This window comes from Macaca nemestrina, chromosome 3, assembly GCF_043159975.1.
Source record: "Macaca nemestrina isolate mMacNem1 chromosome 3, mMacNem.hap1, whole genome shotgun sequence".
Classification (NCBI taxonomy): Eukaryota; Metazoa; Chordata; class Mammalia; order Primates; family Cercopithecidae; genus Macaca; species Macaca nemestrina.
In genome coordinates, this window is record NC_092127.1 from 158,213,582 (window position 1) to 158,235,083 (window position 21,502).

General features: G+C 42.0%; 1 protein-coding gene across 6 annotated transcripts in view; it reads right to left on the reverse strand.

Annotated features, from left to right (window-relative positions):
* Positions 1 to 4,616: 4,616 nt before the first annotated feature.
* The window catches only part of LOC105487966 (WD repeat domain 19), a 93,725-nt gene continuing 76,839 nt past the window's right edge, over positions 4,617 to 21,502 (reverse strand). For 4 of the 6 annotated variants that reach the window (XM_071093721.1, XM_071093720.1, XM_071093719.1 and 1 more), the window contains 7 exons: positions 20,355 to 20,479; positions 17,727 to 17,808; positions 15,782 to 15,932; positions 13,623 to 13,746; positions 12,559 to 12,635; positions 12,123 to 12,247; positions 4,617 to 4,937 (listed from right to left, as the gene is read on the reverse strand). In XM_071093721.1, coding sequence (XP_070949822.1) covers positions 12,136 to 12,247; positions 12,559 to 12,635; positions 13,623 to 13,746; positions 15,782 to 15,932; positions 17,727 to 17,808; positions 20,355 to 20,479 — 671 coding nt within the window. In that variant the 3' untranslated portion in view covers positions 4,617 to 4,937; positions 12,123 to 12,135. The other 2 variants (XM_071093722.1, XR_011621350.1) reach the window with 2 other exon arrangements.

Consider the following 21,502-nt stretch of genomic DNA (forward strand, 5'->3'; position numbering starts at 1 on the left):
AATAATAATAGGAGACTTCAACACCCCACTGTCAACATTAGACAGATCAATGAGACATAAAGTTAACAAGGATATCCAGGTATTGAACTCAACTCTGCACCAAGCAGACCTAATAGACATCTACAGAACTCTCCACCTCAAATCAACAGAATATACATTCTTCTCAGCACCACATCGCACTTATTCCAAAATTGACCACATAGTTGGAAGTAAAGCACTCCTCAGCAAATGTAAAAGAACAGAAATTATAACAAACTGTCTCTCAGACCACAGTGCAATCAAACTAGAACTCAGGACTAAGAAACTCAATCAAAACTGCTCAACTACATGGAAACTGAACAACCTGCTCCTGAATGACTACTGGGTACATAATGAAATGAAGGCAGAAATAAAGATATTCTTTGAAGCCAATGAGAACAAAGATACAACATACCAGAATCTCTGGGACACATTTAAAGCAGTGTGTAGAGGGAAATTTATGCCCACAAGAGAAAGCAGGAAAGATCTATTTGACACCCTAACATCACAATTAAAGGAACTAGAGAAGCAAGAGCAAACACATTGAAAAGCTAGCAGAAGGCAAGAAATAACTAAGATCAGAGCAGAACTGAAGGAGATAGACACACAAAAAACCCTCCAAAAAAACAATGAATCCAGGAGATGGTTTTTTGAAAAGATCAACAAAATTGATAGAGCGCTAGCAAGACTAATAAAGAAGAAAAGAGAGAAGAATCAAATGGATGCAATAAAAAATGATAAAGGGGATATCACCACTGACCCCACAGAAATACAATCTACCATCAGAGAATACTATAAACACCTCTATGCAAATAAACTAGAAAACCTAGAAGAAATGGATAATTTCCTGGACACTTACACTCTCCCAAGACTAAACTAGGAAGAAGTTGAATCCCCGAATAGACCAATAGCAGGCTCTGAAATTCAGGCAATAATTAATAGCCTACCAACCAAAAAAAGTCCAGGACCAGACGGATTCACAGCTGAATTCTACCAGAGGTACAAGGAGGAATTGGTACCATTCCTTCTGAAACTATTACAATCAATAGAAAAAGAGGGAATCCTCTCTAACTCCTTTTAGGAGGCCAACATCATCCTGATACCAAAGCGTGACAGAGATACAATAAAAAGAGAATTTTAGACCAATATCCCTGATGAACATCGATGCAAAAATCCTCAATAAAATACTGGCAAACCAAATCCAGCAGCACATCAAAAAGCTTATCCACCATGATCAAGTGGGCTTCATCCCTGGGATGCAAGGCTGGTTCAACATACGCAAATCAATAAACATAATCCAGCATATAAACAGAACCAAAGACAAAAACCACATGATTATCTCAATAGATGCAGAAAAGGCCTTTGACAAAATTCAACAGCCCTTCATGCTAAAAACTCTCAAAAAATAAATTCAGTATTGATGGAACATATCTCAAAATAATAAGAGCTATTTATGACAGACCCACAGCCAATATCATACTGAATGGGCAGAAACTGGAAGCATTCCCTTTGAAAACTGGCACAAGACAGGGATGCTCTCTCTTACCACTCCAACATAGTATTGGAAGTTCTGGCTAGGGCAATCGGGCAAGAGAAAGAAATAAAGGGTATTCAGTTAGGAAAAGAAGAAGTCAAATTGTCCCTGTTTGCAGATGGCATGATTGTATATTTAGAAAACCCCATCATCTCAGCCCAAAATCTCCTTAAGCTGATAAGGAACTTAAGCAAAGTCTCAGGATACAAAATCAATGTGCAAAAATCACAAGCATTCTTATACACCAGTAACAGACAAACAGCCAAATCATGAATGAACTCCCATTCACAATAGCTTGAAAGAGAATAAAATACCTAGGAATCCAACTTACAAGGGATGTAAAGGACCTCTTCAAGGAGAACTGCAAACCACTGCTCAGTGAAATAAAAGAGGACACAAACAAATGGAAGAACATACCATGCTCATGGATAGGAAGAATCAATATTGTGAAAGTGGCCATACTGCCCAAGGTAATTTATAGATTCAACGCCATCCCCATTAAGCCACCAATGACTTTCTTTACAGAATTGGAAAAAACTGCTTTAAAGTTCATATGGAACCAAAAAAGAGCCCGCATTGCCAAGATCATCCTAAGCCAAAAGAACAAAGCTGGAAGCATCACGCTACCTGACTTCAAACTACACTACAAGGCTACAGCATCCAAAACAGCATGGTGCTGGTACCAAAACAGAGATATAGACCAATGGAACAGAACAGAGCCCTCAGAAAGAACACCACACATCTACAGCCATCTGATCTTTGACAAACCTGATAAAAACAAGAAATGGGGAAAGGATTCCCTATTTAATAAATGGTGCTGGGAAAATTGGTTAGCCATAAGTAGAAAGCTGAAACTCGATCAGCTTTCCTTACTGCTTGTACGAAAATTAATTCAAGATGGATTAGAGACTTAAATGTTAGACCTAAAACCATAAAAACCCTAGAAGAAAACCTAGGTAATACCATTCAGGACATAGGCATGGGCAAGGACTTCATGTCTAAAACACCAAAAGCAACGGCAACAAAAGCCAAAATTGACAAATGGGATCTAATTAAACTAAAGAGCTTCTGCACAGCAAAAGAAACTACCATCACAGTGAACAGGCAACCTACAGAATGGGAGAAAATGTTTGCAATCTACTCATCTGACAAAGGGCTAATATCCAGAACCTACAAAGAACTGAATCAAATTTACAAGAAAAAAGCCCATCAAAAAGTGGGCAAAGGATATCAACAGACACTTCTCAAAAGAAGATGTTCATACAGCCAACAGACACATGAAAAAATGCTCATCATCACTCGCCATCAGAGAAATGCAAATCAAAACCACAATGAGATACCATCTCACACCAGTTAGAATGGCAATCATTAAAAAATCAGGAAACAACAGGTGCTGGAGAGGATGTGGAGAAATAGGAACACTTTTACACTGTTGGTGGGACTGTAAACTAGTTCAACCATTGTGGAAAACAGTGTGGCGATTCCTCAAGGATCTAGAACTAGAAATACCATTTGACCCAGCCATCCCATTACTGGGGATATACCCAAAGGATTGTAAGTCATGCTGCTATAAAGACACATGCACGCATATGTTTATTGCGGCACTACTCACAATAGCAAAGACTTGGAATCAACCCAGACGTCCATCAGTGACAGACTGGATTAAGAAAACGTGGCACATATACACCATGGAATACTATGCAGCCATTAAAAAGGATGAGTTCGTGTCCTTTGTAGGGACATGGATGCAGCTAGAAACCATCATTCTCAGCAAACCATCGCAAGAACAGAAAACCAAATACTGCATGCTCTCACTCATAGGTGGGAATTGAACAATGAGATCACTTGGACACAGGAAGGGGAACATCACACACCGGGTCCTATTGTGGGGAGTGGGGAGGGGAGAGGGATAGCATTAGGAGAAATACCTAATGCAAATGACGAGTGAATGGGTGCAGCACATCAATATGGCACATGTATACATATGTAACAAATGCACAACCATTTTGTTACTTACAAATCATTCAGCTTTATCCTTCTTCTTGTTAAATGTTGGCAGTTATGTAGCACCATGGTTTGATCTCTTAATGTTATTGACGGGGTAGATTATTTGTACTAGGTTGAGTGGCTTCCTAAACAAGCTCCAGTATGAGTATGCTCATGGGTGAAAGTCTAAGGCCTGTAACTTCCAAAGTAGAATCTACCCACCCTCACAGTCCTAGGTGCCTGTGGTTCTTATTTCTACAGCCTTACAATATACCTCCAGGCATATTAGAGGAAGCAGGGGACTGTGGGTAGGTTTTATGATAATAACTTTGTACCACTTAGTAAAGCCAAGGCCTCTGGCCTGTTCTCTGGCTGGTCATTGGGAGGGAAGGACAGGTCCTAAAGCTGGAGGCATCATGCAGGTGGGATACTTGTATGCTATACAACATTACTGGCACCTTGGGCCCTAGCTTAGGCCCCTGGGTACCACTGTAATGCTCAGGTTGCTGGGGCCATACTGTAAAATATCATCGGATTCATTCACAGTTGACCCCCTGACTCATTTCTGTCAGCTGCTCACTTTGGTGACTGGCCTTGGATGGCCTAGGAAGCATGTACTGATGTGGGAAAAGTATGGACTCCCTTGGAGAGAGAGAGTGTGTGTGTGTACTGATGGTGTGTGCTGTATGTGTGATATGGGGAAAGAACCTTTACGCAGTCTCAGAGAAGATTCCAAATAATGTATGTTTTCAGGGGTAGTCAAATGACTTAATTTTGTGATGGGAATTCTATAGTATGCAGTAGAATGATTTGGCAGATATAAGCTGATAGTTTCATTCATTCTTTACAAGACTGGTTTTCCTAATTTCCTAAATTTTGATTTCCTAATTAATTGCTTCTGGGCTGATTCTGCTTGCTGTGATTTGTATAAACTTCTCATTTCAAGCTTTTTACACTGTTCACATCTGTGTTGCCCAAACTTGACAATGTGCTTCAGAGCTACCTTTATCTCTTTTTCTGTCTCCAAATCCAGGAAAACGTCACAAATGATTAGATATTTGATTATCTAGATAAAATATCTAGTCAACAATTTTATTTTAAAGTATTTCAAAATACAAAAGTTATCAAAAAGCTGAATATTTACAATTATGTCATAGGTTACTATTAACAGTGCAGAGGATAGAGTGTGTAAGACTTTGAAGAGGAAATATACAAAGTACAATAAACAGCAAGGTTACACATCATCGTTTTGCCACTGTACAGAAGTGGGAAGTGCCAACCTGGAGAGGTCACTGTTGGTTCATTTCTCTGTATCCAGAAAGGACCGTCTCTTAAATAAATGCACCAGGGAAGGAAACAGCCTCCTGTGGAAAATGCTGTCTTCTCAGGAGCATTGTATCTAGAAGGGACAAAGAGAACACATGCTTCTAGAAGGGTTTCAAATGATGGCTAGCATTTAGTAATAAAGCCAAACATACTAAAAAGAATTTTTTGCCCGTTTCTAGAATGTGGAACAGGAAACATTCAAGTTGGAAATCTCCAGCCTGTAATCTGCATCAAGTTTCGGTACTAGCCTTGCCAACTGACTCAAATTGTGTGGGCAAGCTCTTGAGCCTTTGTAATGAAGGAAGGATGCTGATAACAGCCACCTCACTGGGAAGAACGAATGCAAAGTGCTCAGAAATTAATTTGTAGGAAAAATTTTCCTGAAATTAAAGTTATATTTGTTTAAAAGCCAGTGAACAACAGCTTCAACCAGTATTCACTGTATAAGGATGCTTACAGTGACTGTGTGTGTGTGTGTGTTTTTTTTTTTTTTTTCCCCTAGGAGATGGGGTCTTGTTGCATTGCCCAGGCTGGATTACTGTGGCTCTTCACAGGCATGATCATAGTCTCCTAGAGCCCTGAACTCCTGGGCTCAAGTGATCCTCACGCCTCAGCCTCCTGAGTAGCTGGGACTGGGGCACAGGCTCTGCGCCTGGCTATAGTGACGTATTTGAAGGACAGTGCACAATCATAACTCAGTGAAGACATATCTGCAAGGAGCTATGATGTACCATGGTCTGGTTCCTTGAAGTTTTCTGTAAAGCATTATCTAATGCCGTGATAGTGTGTGGAGAGGTTCTGTGGACGTTTTTTAAAAATAGAAGGTTCCACTTGCAGTTTAATCTTCCCATAGGTAACAGTTAGAAACTTGTGACAAAATCTGAATTTTTTTTGTCTTTAGAAGGCCAGGAATGGTTGCTCACACCTGTAATCCCAACACTTTGGGAGGCTGAGGTGAGAAGATCACTTGAGTCCAGGAGTTCAAGACCAGCCTGGGCAACATAGTGAGACCCCATCTCTTAAAAAAAAAAAAAAAAAAAAAAGGTGGCACGTGCCTGTAGTCCTAGCTACCTGGAAGGCTGAGGCAGGAAGGTCATTTGAGCCCAGGAGTTTGAGGCTGCAGTGAACGATTATTGTGGCCCTGCACCCCAGCCCAGGCAACAGAGGGAGACCCCGTCTCAAAACAAAACAAAACAAAAAAATTAGAAGGTCAGTGAGCTAGAATAGAGATCAAAACTATCCAATATGAACAGAGAAAAAAGAGGAAAGAACTTTAGTGACTTTAGATATCAAGTAGTCACAGATATTACTGGAGTTCCAGAATGAGAAGATAGAAAGGGATAGAAAAAGTATTGGAAGAAATAATGGCTCAAAAATGTCCCAATTGAGGGAAAAATATAAACATACAGATTCAAGAATTCTAGGAAATCCTAAGTTAAAAAAATTTAAAAACCACACCCAGGCAAGTATAGTCAAAATTCTGGAAACCAAAAATAAAGAATGCCTTGAATATAGCCAGAAAGAAACCAGTAAACTCAAGGGAACAATGAAGTTTGATATTGGAGACAATCGTGAAAGTGCTTTAAGAAAACCTCAGAATTGCATATCAAGCTAAAATACCCTCAAAAATGAAGGAAAATAAAAACAGAGAAGAAGTCACCAGCAAACCTGTACATGTAAGAAATGTCAAAGGAAGTACTTCAGGCTGAAAGGAAATAATACCATATGGAAACTTGGATTCAGGCAAGAATAACATGGAAATTATAAATGTGGGTAAATGTAAAGCTACACTGTAGTTTTTTCTTTATGATTTCCTTTAAAAAGACACAACTAAAGAAAAATTATACCATTGTATTACAGGATTTAGAATGTGTACATATGTATATTTGTGTGTGTGTGTATATATATATATAATAGGATATTAATCAAGTACAAAATTTTGCAAAGACATAGGTAAAAAGTCAATAGAAGAATCAAATGAAATATGAAAATATATTTAGTCAAATAGAAGGCAAGACAAGAGGAACTGAACAAAAAGTGGATAGGACAAATAAAAAACAAGTAACAAAATTGTAGACCTAAATTCAGCCTTATAACACTCGGAAAAAAAAAAAAATCACAACAGAGGAAAACTGCAGACCAGTATCCCTCATGAACACAGACACAATATTCTCAAAATATTAGCAAAATAATCCAGCATTAGGATAATACATCATGATCAAGTGAGTTTATCTCCAGAATAAAAGTTGGCTTTCACACTTGAAAATCAATATAACTTACCATATAAATATAACTTACCACATAAATATAACTTACATATACCATATAAATGTTATATATATGTTATATATATAACATATATAAAAGTTAAATATAACTTACCATATAAAATAAATATAACTTACCATTAAAGGGGAAAAGCAATATAATCTCAATTGATAGAAAAAAAGTATTTGACAAAAATCTGTCACCTAGTAAACTAGAAGGAAACTTCCACAATTTGTTAGGAGACTCTCTGAAAAACCTTACATCATGATAGTGAAATACTAAATGCCTTCCCCCAACACTGAGAACAAGACAAGGATGTTGACTCTACTATTATACAACATTGTAGAGGAGGTCCTAGCCAGTGCATATGAGAAGAAAAATAAAAGTTATAAAGATTGGAAAGATAAGTAAATTTTTTGTTTATTTGTAAATGACTACACAGAAAATCTGAAGGATTCTACAGTACAACTACTAGACATAAGTCAATTTAGAAAGGTTACAGGATGCAAGGTCAATATATAAAAATTAATTGCACTTTCCTATGTAAACAATTAGGAAATGAAAAAAATTAAATTTCATTTAGTATTAAAATCTCCCCAAATTATTTAGAAATAAATTTAACAAAAGACACAAAAGACTTCTTTATTCAAAACTGCAAAATAGGCCGGGCACGGTGGCTCACACCTGTAATCCCAGCACTTTGGGAGGCTGAGGCGGGTGGATCACCTGAGGTCAGGAGTTCTAGACTAGCCTGGCCAACGTGGTGAAACCCCGTCTCTACTAAAAATACAAAAATTAGCTGGACGTGGTGATGGGCACCTGCAATCCTAGCTACTCGAGGGGCTGAGGCAGGAGAATGGCTTGAACGCGGGAGGCAGAGGTTGCAGTGAGCCAAGATTGCACCATTGCACTATGGCCTGGGTGATGAGTTGAAACTCCATCTCAAAAACAAAAAACCCTGCAAAATAGTGATGAGTAATTGAAAAAGATCTAAATAAATGTAGAGATATACCATATTCATAGACTGGCAGACTGTTGTTAAAGATGTCAGTTCTCAAAATGATCTACAGAATCAATGTAACTGTTGTGATAGGCAGAATTCTAGGATTGTCCCTAAATTTCCCACACCCAGTGATACTTATCCTGTGTAATACCTTCCTCTTGAGTGTGGGCAGGGCTTGTGATATGATGTGATAATAACCATATTAGGTTTAATTATATGATAGAGATGAAGGAATTTTGCAGATGTAGTTAAGGTCCCAATCAATGGACTCTGAATTAATCAAAAGAGAGTTTGTGTTGGGCTTCACTGATCAGGTGAACCCTTTATAATAGGGTCCAGACTTTCCCTGAAGGGAGAGATTGTAAATATGAGATATGATCTTACACTGGACTTGAAGCAGTTTCATGTTGTGGGGAGGGTCACATGTCAGGAAACTGCCTGTAGGAGCTAAGGGCTTCAGTCCTCTGACCATAAAGATCAGAATCTTCCCCGACCGTCCCCAAAGAAAACAAAACCCAACAGACTAGAAAAAGACTTCAGATAAGATTGCAGCTCCAACCAACACTATGATTATAGCCTTGTGAGACCCTGAAGAGAAGACCCAGCTAAGCCATACCTAGACTACTGACCCATAACCATAGAAATTGTGAGATAATAAATGTGTGTTATTTTAAGATGCTAAATTTGTGATAATTTGTTATATAGCAACAAAATTAATACAAGTCCCAATCACAATTTGAGCAGGTTTATAAAACAGAATTTGAGAAACTGATTCTAAAATTGTCTACAAAGATAAAAAGAATAACAGCCAAAACAATCTTGGAAAAAAACATGACAAAGGAGGGTCCATAATACCTGACTTTAAGAGATTCTATAAAGCCACAGTAATCAAAATAGCGTAGTATTAAAATAAGGGAGAAGCACATCAATGCCAAAGAAGAGAGGGTCCAGAAATAGGCCCACATTTTATATCCATTTGAGGGGAAGAAAATCCAGCCCTTCCTCACACTGGAAACAAAAATTATTTCAAGATAAATTGCAGATCTAGAGCTTCTAGAAGAAAACAGGAAAATGTTTCTGACTTGTTAGTAGGCTATATATATATATAAACACACACATATATTTAGGACAAAGAAGGCAATAACCATAAAATTTTAAATTTAAAAATTAATGAATTATAATTCATCAAAATCAAAACCTGCTCATCAAAAGACACCATTCAGAAAAATAAATGGGAAGCCACAGCGTGTAATATTTGCAAAATATATGTGACAAAGAACTTGTATCTAGAATACATACACAAAAAACTTACAACTCAAATAGACAATAATCCAGTGTCAATGAGGAAAATTTGTCTTTTCAGCAAATTCTGCCAGGTCACCTGGATATCTACAAGCAAAAGAAGGAAGCTGGATCCCTATCTCACACCAGACACAAAAACTAAGTGGATCAAAGACCTAAATGTAAGAGTAATAACTACAAAACTCCTAGAAGAAACAGGTGCAAATCTTCATGACCTTGGAGTAGGCACTGTTTTCATTTAGAGATGGGGTCTTGCTATGTTGCCTAGGCTGGTCTTGAACTCCTGGACTCAAGCAATCCTGACTCAGCCTCCTGAGTAGCTGGGATAACAGGTGCATGCCACTGTGCCCAGTTTACACAATAGTTGATTGGCTGGTTGGTTTTTCGAGACAAAGGGGCTCGCTCAGTCTGTTGCCCAGGCTGGAGTACAGTGGCTTGATCACAGCTCACTTCAGCCTCAGCCTCCTGGGCTCAAGTGATCTCCTGCCTCAGCCTCCCAAGCAACGGGGACTACAGGTGTATGCTACCATACCTGGCTAATTATTTTATTTTATTTTTGTAGGGACACTGTCTTACTATGTTGCCCAGGGTGGTCTCGAACTTCTGAGCTCAAGTGATCCTACCACTTTGGCCTTCCAAAGCACTGGGATTATAAGCATGAGCCACTGTGCCCAGCCTGGCAATGGTTTTTGATACAATACCAAAAGCATAAGCAACCAAAGGGGCGGGGGAACCAAACAGATAAATTGGACTTCATCAAAATAAAATACTTGTGCATGAAACAATGCTATCAAGGTCGAGCACGGTGGCTCATGCCTGTAGTTCCAGCACTTTGGGAGGCCGAGGTAGGAGGATTGTTTGAGCCCAGGAGTTCGAGACCAACCTGCACAATGTGGCAAGACCCTGCCTCTATTAAGGGGAAAAAAAACCCCACAAGAAAATACTTCCAAATCATATATATGATACAGAACTTGTATCTAGAACATATAAAGAACTCTTAGAACTGAACAATAAAAAGACAAACACCCAGCTGGGTGCGGTGGCTCACGCCTGTAATCCCAGCACTTTGGGAGGCTGAGGCTGGCGAATCACATGAAGTCAGGAGTTCGAGACCAGCCTGACCAACATGGTGAAACCCACCCGTCTCTACTAAAAATACAAAAGTTAGCCAAGCGTGGTGGCACATGCCTGTAGTCCTAGCTACTCAGGGGCTGAGGCATGAGAATCACCAGAATCTGGGAGGCGGAGGTTGCAGTGAGCTGAGATCATGCCACTGCACTCTAGCCTGGGCAACACAGCAAGACTCTGTCTAAAAAAAAAAAAAAAGGCAGACAACAGCTGTTGGCAGGGATGTGGAGTGGAGGGACGAACGCTTGTGTGCAGCTGGTGGGAATGTAAGAGGGTGCAACTGCTGTGGAAAACATTTTGGAGTGGTCAGGGAAGGGCAAGAAGGCCAGTGGGGCTGCAACATGGTGAGTAATCAGACCTGAGGCAGGAGGAGGAGGTTGGGCCTGTTCATGGACAGCCTTGGAGGTTCTTGTAGGTGCAATAAAAAGCCAAGAGAACCATGAACCAGATATACTGGAGATAGCCTGAAAGCCCTTGCTCATGGGGGCTAAGGGTGAGAGGAATCTAGATAACATGTAGGGTTTCTGTCCTGTCCAACTGGTTGGATGGAGCTGCCGCTTCCTGAGGAAGGGAAAACAGAGAGGTTGTTGGGGGAGCCTCGACTCCTGTTTAACCAGGCTAAGTGTGAGATGCCGTGTCAGAGGTGAATTACTTTCACTTCTCCCTTTGGTAAAAGAATATCCTGAGCTTTGGCAGGGCTTTTGGCTCCTCAATTAAAGACTACATTTCCCTGTCTTCCTCTGCAGTATGTGTGGCCAGGAGTAAGTGCTTCCAATGGAATGAAGTAGAAGGAATATGTGCAGCTTCCATGTGACAAAAATGGGACTTGGAAAGAAAAAGAAATGGAGATTATTTCCAAATCTCTGGAAGCCAACATTTTTACAATGTATTTTCCTGAATTATATCACAGACCCTAAAAAACAAAAACAAAAACAAAACAAACAAACAAAAAAACTTATTAGCTGACTCTAGTTTTAATGGTGTGATTAAAAAGACCCCTGTGAGATTTGAAAAAATCTCTCTAGTCCGAATGATGCTGCTTGGCCAAACCACCTTTGTATGGAGACGATAATGCCTGCGTTTTAGCATTAAAAAAAACACATCAAATGTGGTTGTCAGATTGTTCAAATCTGGCAAGTTCCATGATGCACTAAAAGGAGTTGATACCGATACACAGTAAAAAGCTGCATGCGACCGGGCGCGGTGGCTCAAGCCTGTAATCCCAGCACTTTGGGAGGCCGAGACGGGTGGATCACAAGGTCAGGAGATCGAGACTATCCTGGCTAACACGGTGAAACCCCGTCTCTACTAAAAAATATTAAAAAACTAGCCAGGCGAGCTGGCGGGTGCCTGTAGTCCCAGCTACTTGGGAGGCTGAGGCAGGAGAATGGCGTAAACCCGGGAGGCAGAGCTTGCAGTGAGCCGAGATCCGGCCACTACACTCCAGCCTGGGAGACAGAGCGAGACTCTAAAAAAAAATAAAAATAAACAAAAAAAAGCTGCATGCACGCTGTGGACCCTTGCGCCCAGAAGGCACGTGGGTGCTCTGCCACTCACCTGCACATGCTGCTCACAGTTCCTCCTCCGTTCGCAGGTACTGGGTACAGTCTGAAATCTTTTTCAGTTGAGCAGCGTTTAATCTTTCTGAACACATAGGACATGTGCTTTCAGTGTTTAGCATGCTGATTAGGGGAGGGAAAGACAGAGTAAATTAAATATGTAACATTCCTTTAGCTTTGGGTTACTCTAATGAGAAAGACAACTACTTTCTGTCTACACCTCCTAATACATGTCCACCATGCAATTTGAGAATCAGAACTATTCAGTCTCATGCAAGATCCTCTTTAAGGATAATATTCTCAAAGACAATTTGAGTCTTTAGAGATCCTTAGGAACACAAATAAACAGAAGGATGCTTCAGAACAAAAGAAGTAGAATGAAAGGCCTGTGTCTGGACAAATCTGTGAGACGGGGTGACATAATGCACACTTACATCTTCAATTCTGAGTACAGAGCAGGGAAGTCACAATGTGGACACACTGTCCAGTCATCTTTCAACATGTGTCGACCCTGGAAATGGTATGTTTAAGAGTTAAATTCATCTTTGCTTTAAAAACTCCCACCGTTACTCATTTTTTTTTTTTTTTTTTTGAGACAGAATCTTGCTTTGTTGACCAGGCTGGAGTGCAGTGGTGCGATCTCAGCTCACTGCAATCTCCACCTCCTGGATTCAAGCGATTCTTCTGCCTCAGACTCCCAAGCAGCTGGGACTGCAGGCGCATGCCACCACGCCCGGCTAATTTTCGTGTTTTTAGTAGAGACGGGGTTTTACCATGTTGGCCAGGCTGGTCTTGAACTCTTGACCTCAAGTGATCCACCCGCCTCGGCCTCCCAAAGTGTTAGGATTACAAGTGTGAGCCACTGCGCCCTGCCTGTTATTCAATTATAATAATTGAACTCCAGTTATAAGTCAGACCTCTAAATTATAAAATCATTGCTATTTCACACAGGTGGGTAACAGATGACATTAAAAGGACTAAAGTTAGGTTTTTGCTTATCAGATTCATGTTTAAAGGAAGAATAATCTTCAATTTTGTGATATCATTACCTGAATTTAGTTTTCTTTAAAATAAAGCTTAAATTAGTCCAGTGAATTACAAATAAACTGATATGTTAAAGTTCTCTGACACTAAGTCTCAATATTACAATAATAAAAACTACTGCTTATTAAGTGCTGCAGCCTGCCAGGATGCCACCAACGCTTCACATGTTAGCTCATCAGTCTGTGGTTGGTGTTGCTGCAGAGGATTGAGCCTGGGACAGTCTGATCCCCGAGTCTGCGCTATTCAGCCCTGCAGTGATAGTGCCTCCACTATTATTATTTGCTTTGAATATCACCTTTAACTGTATTGACCACGAAATAAAATGCCAGATGTTGCAGGAAATTTGAGGGATAAGATTATTTTAAAAGTGAAGAAAATATTGACATACATCAAGTATTCAAATGGGTTACAAATATATATGCAAAGAAAGGGAAATTACTATAAAGGAACTCACTGTTGCAATGCAATATGGGATACTGTTTTTACATCCAGGACAGAGGAGTTCACACTCTGGGAGAAGAAATTTGCAGAATGGACATGGAGTCGTGGCCTCTTCTATCTCAGATGTATCAGGTCTCCTGTGAGGAAGAATCATGTCAATTAAAAATACCGTTTTATTCATGTACCGGGGATGGCAAAGAGAAAGCATATTTGGAAAACCAGGGACACATGACACACCTACTTCATAGTCAGACTCTGGGCTTAGAGAGATACTTACAAGCTCACACCAGCTCTTGATTCACTCCAGGGAGGAGGAAGAGTACTTAGGATTGGTTAGGTTCTAGGGTGTTACATGGGCCACCTTTGGGAACCGGAGTTCATAGCACATTCAACGGCAGAAAGCATGGGTAGGTCTTGTGGTCTTCTCTCTTCTTGTGCTACTGGAGTGGTGAGCTTGGTATTTCTCCTCGGTCTCTCTCTTTTGTGTAACAGAAGTGGTAAAAGCTATACCAGCACTGTCCAATAGAACTGTCTGTGACAATGGAAATGTTCAGATTCTGTGCTGTCTAATATGGTAGCCATAAGCCACATTTGAACACTTGAAATATGGGTAGTGTGAAAAACTAAGTTTTAACTTTTATTCCATTTTAACTAAATTTAAATAGCCACACATGGCTAGCAGATACCATATTGGACCACACAGCTATAAACCATTTGTGCATGGGGAGAGAATGACTAGCATCTCCTCCCAGCCAGAGCCTCAGCTAGTGTGATTCTATGCTGTGGGGGTAAATATGATCTTGCATTTTCTAGTTACCTTCTCCCCACCCCATTCTCCATGCTAGCAGGTATTCTGGGTCAGAGTGATTTGGTCTGAAGCTACTTAGGCTTAAAAAAAGGAGTATTCCACGTACTCCTATCCACCTTAGAGCTCTCTGCCATGAGGGTGGCTCCCAAGTCCAGCTACCAGTGAAGTGTCATTTGCTTCCATTTGTCATTACCAATCCAGTCATCTCCCTGGGCTAAGGTCTGGGTCAAGACTCAGGGACCTGGGTCTCATCATAATGTAATGAACAGGAACCCCAAATGTCATCACTCCTCTGAATAAGTGGTTGTTTAGAATTACTCCATGACTGCAATGACTTTTTTCTTTTCCAAATGCAAGGGCTACTTTTTCCTAGTTTTCCTTTAGAAAAACCAGGCTACTGACACTTTCTGAAGCGAGGACGTGCCTAAGGGCTTTGGGGCTGCACAGGATTTGGAAATGGGGTCTCCACTGGCAGTGGGCCCGGTGAGCAGGAAGTTCCTCACACTGAGAATGCCCACGATTTTCTATCCCTCTTTGGCAGACGTAGTTCGCTGCTTCTCTCCATCTCCTTGCCAGCAGAACTTTGTTTCCACTTAGCAGCCTTAAGTCCTGTGAGGCAGAGTACTGGCCACGGAGGTGAAAATTGAAGGTCCTGAGGATGGTACCTTCCTGAGCAAAAAGGAGAAGATCCCCCTGACTTCTCATTTCCCTACTTCTTCCTGCCTGGAACGAAGACGTGATGTCTGGGGGTGTGGCAGATGTCTTGCCACCATGAGGAGGAAACCTCTATGCTATGGATGGCAAAGCTGGAAGACAGGGGCATCTGGGTCTGGTGGCATCAAGGCACAGTGACACCAGCCCTGGACTGTGATGTCTTGCATATGAATCAAATAAATACTGACTTGGTCAAGCTGCTGTTAGGTTTTCTGCTGCTTGGAGCTGAATACAATCCTAATTGCTATGCCCGCCTTTTTTTTTTTTTTGACATGGAGTCTCACTCTGTTGCCCAGGCTGGAGTGCAACAGCACAATCTCGGCTCACTGCAACCTCCGCCTCCAAGGTTCAAGTGATTCTCCTGCCCCAGCCTCCTGAGTAGCTGGGACTACAGGTGTGCGCTACTAGGCCCAGCCAATTTTTGTATTTTTAGTAGAGATGGGGTTTCATCATATTGGCCAGGCTGGTCTTGAACTCCTGACCTCAAGTGACTCGTCCACCTCAGCCTCCCAAAGTGTTGGGATTATAGGCGTAAGCCACTGCACCTGGCCCCCTGCTGTTTTCTTATTGAACCCGCACATTGGCAGCTACATTTTGGGAAATGCCTTTGAGAAATGTGATTAGATAGCGAAATAGCTGTCTCTGCCTACCTGACCATTCCCTCGATCTTCTTTTTGTATTTGGCATCTATTTTGCTGCGGTATTCAGGCCTCATCAACATAGCTGCGAAGCTGAAAGCAGAGTTCTTCAGGCCTGCCCTGTGGCACTCAATCACAGTTGACGTCAGGATTGGTACAATGTCTGCAAGAGAAAATGGGAGAGCAGTAAGGGCACAGTGTCTCCTGTCCTCAGTGATACAGGCGGGACTCCACCCTGGTTCTGTAGGAAAACAGGGTCATAGCCTCTGAACTTTGCTTTTTCTGCAAAGAACCAGATATGATCTGTTTAATGAGGAAAGTACGTAGCCGTGGGGTCAGGCTAACTGCCCATCAATTGCTTTTCCTTTGATTACACCATGTTCTGCCTTGTAACGCTGGGACCTGCATCCTTTGAGGCAACACTTTGGTGAGTTTCCTTTCACACCTCTTAGATACATTTTTTTGCATCTGACAGGACTGCTGATAAAAGCATAAGGGGGATTAATGACTTTATGCACTAATCTCTCTGCAGGCATCAAATTCTTTCTTCAGGACAGACACCCAGAATTACTGGCTCAAAAACAGGACCTTTTAAAAAATACTCTTACCACAAATTGCCAAACTGCTTTCTGGAAAGGCCATACCAATCTCCATTCCCACCAGCAGTCATGAGAGTGCTTGTCCTATCCAACACTTTGCCCGCTACCTGGTAGACTTTCATGTAACGATGACGACAAAAATACACTTAAGAGAATATGGGTTGGCCAATTATGACCCATGGACCAAATCTAGCCCTCTGACTTTTTATATGGCCCATGAGCAAAGTATGATTTTTACATTTTTAAATGGTTGAAAAAACATCAAAAGTATTTTTGTGACATGTTAAAAGTGTATGTGGTTAACATTCGTGTCCAAAAATAAAGCTCTACTGAAACACAGTCATGCCCATTGGTTTATGTATTATTCATGAGAAGATGGCAGAGTTGAGCAGTTGTGACAGAGACCATATGTCTCATGAAGTCTAAAATATTTTACATCTGGCCCTTTACAGAAAAAGTTTGCTGATCCCTGTCACAATGTGACAGGATTTAATTATTTAAGAATGCTATCATGACATGGCTTTAAGAATAGTGGGGCCTTTTCAGAGGCAACACCCTACTGTGCTTGTGAACACAGAGTCAGACTATTATTAGCTGACAATGTGATCTCGGGCAAATGTTATTTCTTTTCTTTTGTCCCAGTTTGTGCAGAAAAGTACTTGTGTGTGCAGGCCTGAGACTGTCATCCTTGGAAAGGCTTGAACAGCTAACCCTTGGCTCGCATCTGGAACATAGATTTGGAGACGGTTCCCACCATTTCCAGAACTGATGAGTGGCTCACCGTGCCTAAAATCTTTGTACAAACAATGTGGTTTATGCTGAACACCTGCTCTTTGGGAGCCTGGAAAACTGGGTACATGCCAGGCAGGGGGTGCCTATGTGACCACACCCCAATAAAACTCCTGGCTGCTAAGTCTCTAATGAGCTTCTTGGCACTCTACGTTTCACCATGTTGTACAAGTCAGTCTTGGAGGAGTTACTGAACTTGCGTCCTGTGTGCTCCACTGTGAAGGGACTCTTGGAGGTCCGTGCCTGCACCTGCTCGCCTTTGGGCGAATCCTTCTGCTCATTTTGCCTCAGATGCTTTTGCTGTGGTAAATCTCAGCTTTGGTACTACCGTGTATTGACTCTTGTAAATCCTCCCAGTGAAGAATCATCAAACCTGGGAGTGGTCTTGGGGCCCTGACATGCCACTTCACGGAGCTGCTGTGATAATTAAACGAGTTAGTGACAAGGGGAGCCTGCACAAGGGGTGCCATGCCAGCGTGGGGCATGGGGCATGCGGCCTGGGGAGCCTGCACAAGGGGTGCTGTGCCAGCGTGGGGCATGGGGCATGCGGCGTGGTAAGTGGTACTTACGTGATGGAAATTTGCTGATGTTGTTGGCCACCCGAATAAGCATGCGAGCCCCTTTCATGTGATCTCCATTTTTAACATGAATCTGAAACAAATGACATATTTTACTCTTCTCATAGTCATTGATTAGCCCCAATTCATGGTTTGTTCCCCCAAATAACTCCTTGATTATGGCCCAGGGTCACTGTGGGATCCTTGTAGACTTTCCTGGCTGATGCCACTGGAGATCCCTCCCTTTTTTCTCTTCAACAGCTGCTGCCTGGCTCCATGGCCTCACCTGCCTCACCTACTCTATGCTCTGCTTTTGACTTTGCCCTAGACCACTTGATATGGTTCAAATCCCCAGTCTATCTCTTACTGGCCATTCTTGGGGGACCAACTTCACCAAGTTGTGGTAAGACCTGAAAGCTGAGTGAGTCAGGAATCAGGCAGAAAGAAAGAGAATGATCTGCTAAAGGAAAGGGGCCCTGTCTGTGCTAAGAGGGCAATGATGGGCGGAAGGCCTCAGACTAGGCAAGGACCAGCAGGGTCAGTGACACATTGAGGGGTGCATTTAGGATGGGGTGAGCCTCGAGAGTCAGCAGGGGCAAGGCCATGAAGCCACTGCAGTCATCCAGGGGTGAGATAAGGAGGCTAAAAAGTGAGGCAGTGGGGAGGAGAGAAGCAGGCAGATGAGGGGTCAGGGCTGCTGATACTTGGTGAGAATGTGCAGGGTGAGTGTGGAATGACGCTAACGCTTGGGGCCAGAGAAAAAGAAAAGGATGAGAGAAGCACCCCTGTGGCTTATGGTGCTAGAAAGCTCTGTTGCAGGAGAGCCTCTGTCAGGAATTCCTATTTTTGCCCCACATCTTCCACCAATGTGTTTCCCCTCCCCCACTGCACTCCTAAAGGCTCCATTTTGCCAGATTCTGTGCTCCCAGGACATTGATGTCACCACTCATGTCTGCAGCTGAGAAAGACTCTCCTCCTTCCAACCCCCATCTTTATGGAAGAAGGGTCCTCCTGACTCTGTGAAGGGAAATGTACTCTTGGAGGTTGCAAGTTATAACTCCAGATGCATTTCCCTTAGAATCAGCATTATAGACCTGTACAGTCTCATGTAGTAGTCATTAGTCATGTATGGCTACTTACATTTAAAAATTAAAATCATATACAATTAAAAATGTAGTTTATCAGCTGTACTAGCTGTATTTTAAGTGCTCCACAGCCAGGTTAGTGGCTACCATATTGAGAAGTACAGATATAGAATAGTTCTATCACTGTAGAAAGTTCTACTGGCCAGTGCTGATATAGACAATAATTAGGATGTAAATCATTCATAACATGACTGCTCTTGTGGACAGGTCAGAGAACCAATTTAGCATTAATATGAAAAGATGTACTGTGACATCAATGAACATTTGAAAAAATATGTCAGTTGGATCTGCCTGTATCTTTACAGAGATATGTATATATATAAATGTACACATGAATATATGTGACATTTATGTAAGTTGTATTGTGTCTTTTTCTAGAGTTGAGGTCTCGCTCTGTTGCCCAGGCTGGAGTGCCATGGTGTGACTGTAGCTCAGTGCAGCCTCAAACTCCTGGGCTTAAATGATTCTCCTCCCTCGTCCTCCCAAAGTACTAGGATTACATGTGTGAGCCACCATGCCCAGCCTCATTTATGTAAATTATACATACAAGTACTTGATGTTTGCAGGATCTATTTTTGTTTGTATTGATAATTACTGATTTCAAAAACAATATACACAACTAAACATAATCCCAATTTGGTAAAAAACATGCATTTATAGAAGTACAAAGAATATATACAACACAGTGTTAACAATTGTTATATCTGGACGGTGGACTTAAAGGATGAATTTTTAAAAAATTCTTTTTGATGTTCTTTACACTTCCTTAGTGAACATGTATTATTTTTACATTTGGATGAAAACTAAACAATATTTAAAAAGCAGTGGAATTTTATGAAATCCACTCACAAAATAAATAAATTAACAAGTTTCGGATAAACAAAGATGTTTTAAGTAAATCTATTTTTCTGGCACAGGTAATACATTTATATGTTTCAAAATCAAAACAATATAAGAAAGCAGGGCATGGTGGTTCACATCTGTAATCCCAGCACTTTGGGAGGTCAGGAGTTTGAAACCGGCTTGGTCAACATAGTGAAACTCCATCTCTACTAAAAATACAAAAAAATTAGCTGGGTGTGGTGGTGGGTGCCTGTAATCCCAGCTACTCGGGAGGCTGAGGCAGGAGAATTGCTTGAACCTGGGAGGCAGACGTTGCAGTGAGCCAAGACCGTGCCACTGCCTGGGCGACAGAGCAAGACTCCATCTCAAAAACAAAACAAAACAACACACCACACTCTAAGAAGATGCACATGGGGAAGCCTGGTCCCCCTTGTCTCCCTGTCCCCACACTGGAGTTGGTGCTGTGCCTCCTGCCCCGCGCCTCATTCCACACAAGGCAGCGTATTGTAGAAGGGTTCTGTATCTTGTTTTGTTACTTAACAATACAGAGATCTAGGCAATCACTCTAATCCAATGGAAAATGCCTGGAGAAAATCTCAATGGGGGACAAACACCTGGCAGGTTATGTCCCAAGTCACTCCATGGGCCTCACCTTCACTAGTATATAGCTGTGCAGAATCATGAGGTTGGTGGCCATCTCGGAGGGAATTTTGATCTTCTGGGATTTCAGTTCTGCGTACATACTGAAAAGAACATCGTGTGCATTCCGGTAGTTGCCTTGAAAAAAGGTGGTAAAACTACATTACTGCAAAGGGTGAAATTTGAGGACGTTCTATGGACCCCCATCTTACAAGTGGATTTTGTTAATCTTGTTATTCGTAATCACTTAATAATGTCTTATTCAAAGCAACTCAGCAGATTTCCTATCTATCTGTCTGTCTGTCTGTCTGTCTATCAGAGACAGTGTCTCGCTCTGTCACCAAGGCTGGAGTGCAGGGGCACAATCTCTGTTCACTGCAACCTCTGCCTCCTGAGCTTAAGTGATCCTCCCATGCCTGGCTAATTTTTGTGTTTTTTGTAGAGACAAGGTTTTCACCATGTTGCCCAGGCTGGTCTCAAACTCCTAGGCTCAAGAAATCCACCCTCCTCAGCCTCCCAAAGTGGTGGGATTACAGGCGTGGGCCAATGCACCCAGCCATAGTTCCTATTTTAATTGATGTTATGAACACCTAGACAGTCCCTCTGGTGAAAAATGGTGGTGTCCTCCTTGATGTCTTACTCTTCCTCAGGGCACCCCCCTGGCCCTGAAGTCCACCAGGCCATGGAGTTCTGAGTCTCTCAGTCTCCCAATTCCAGCCTCCCTTCCCATGCCCACTGTGAAAGCTTCTCACCATCTCCTTCTGCAGTAGTGCTCATCAGGATTGCTCTGGGCCCACATCTGATGTCAGAGTATGCTTTGAAAACCCTCAAGCCTTCATCCACACTCAGACACCTCAAGGTCACACCCCTGCATAAAACCCTCCAATGGCGCCACTCACGCCTGTAAGTGCAAATTCCTGAGCAGAGGACTCGTGCCCTTCAGGATTGGCCTCCGCGCTCCTTTGTGGCCTGATTTTCCCTCCCTTCCTTCTCCAGCCTTGCCAGCAGTTTTCCTCATCCAAGCACTTCCCCACACCCCCATTTCCCCACATCCCAGCACTTTGGCTCCCAGCACCTCCCACTCCCCCTGTCTCCTGCTCCCTCATCCTTTTAAAACTCAGCCAAAGCTTTCATTGCCTTCTCTCGTCTCCATCCTCCAAC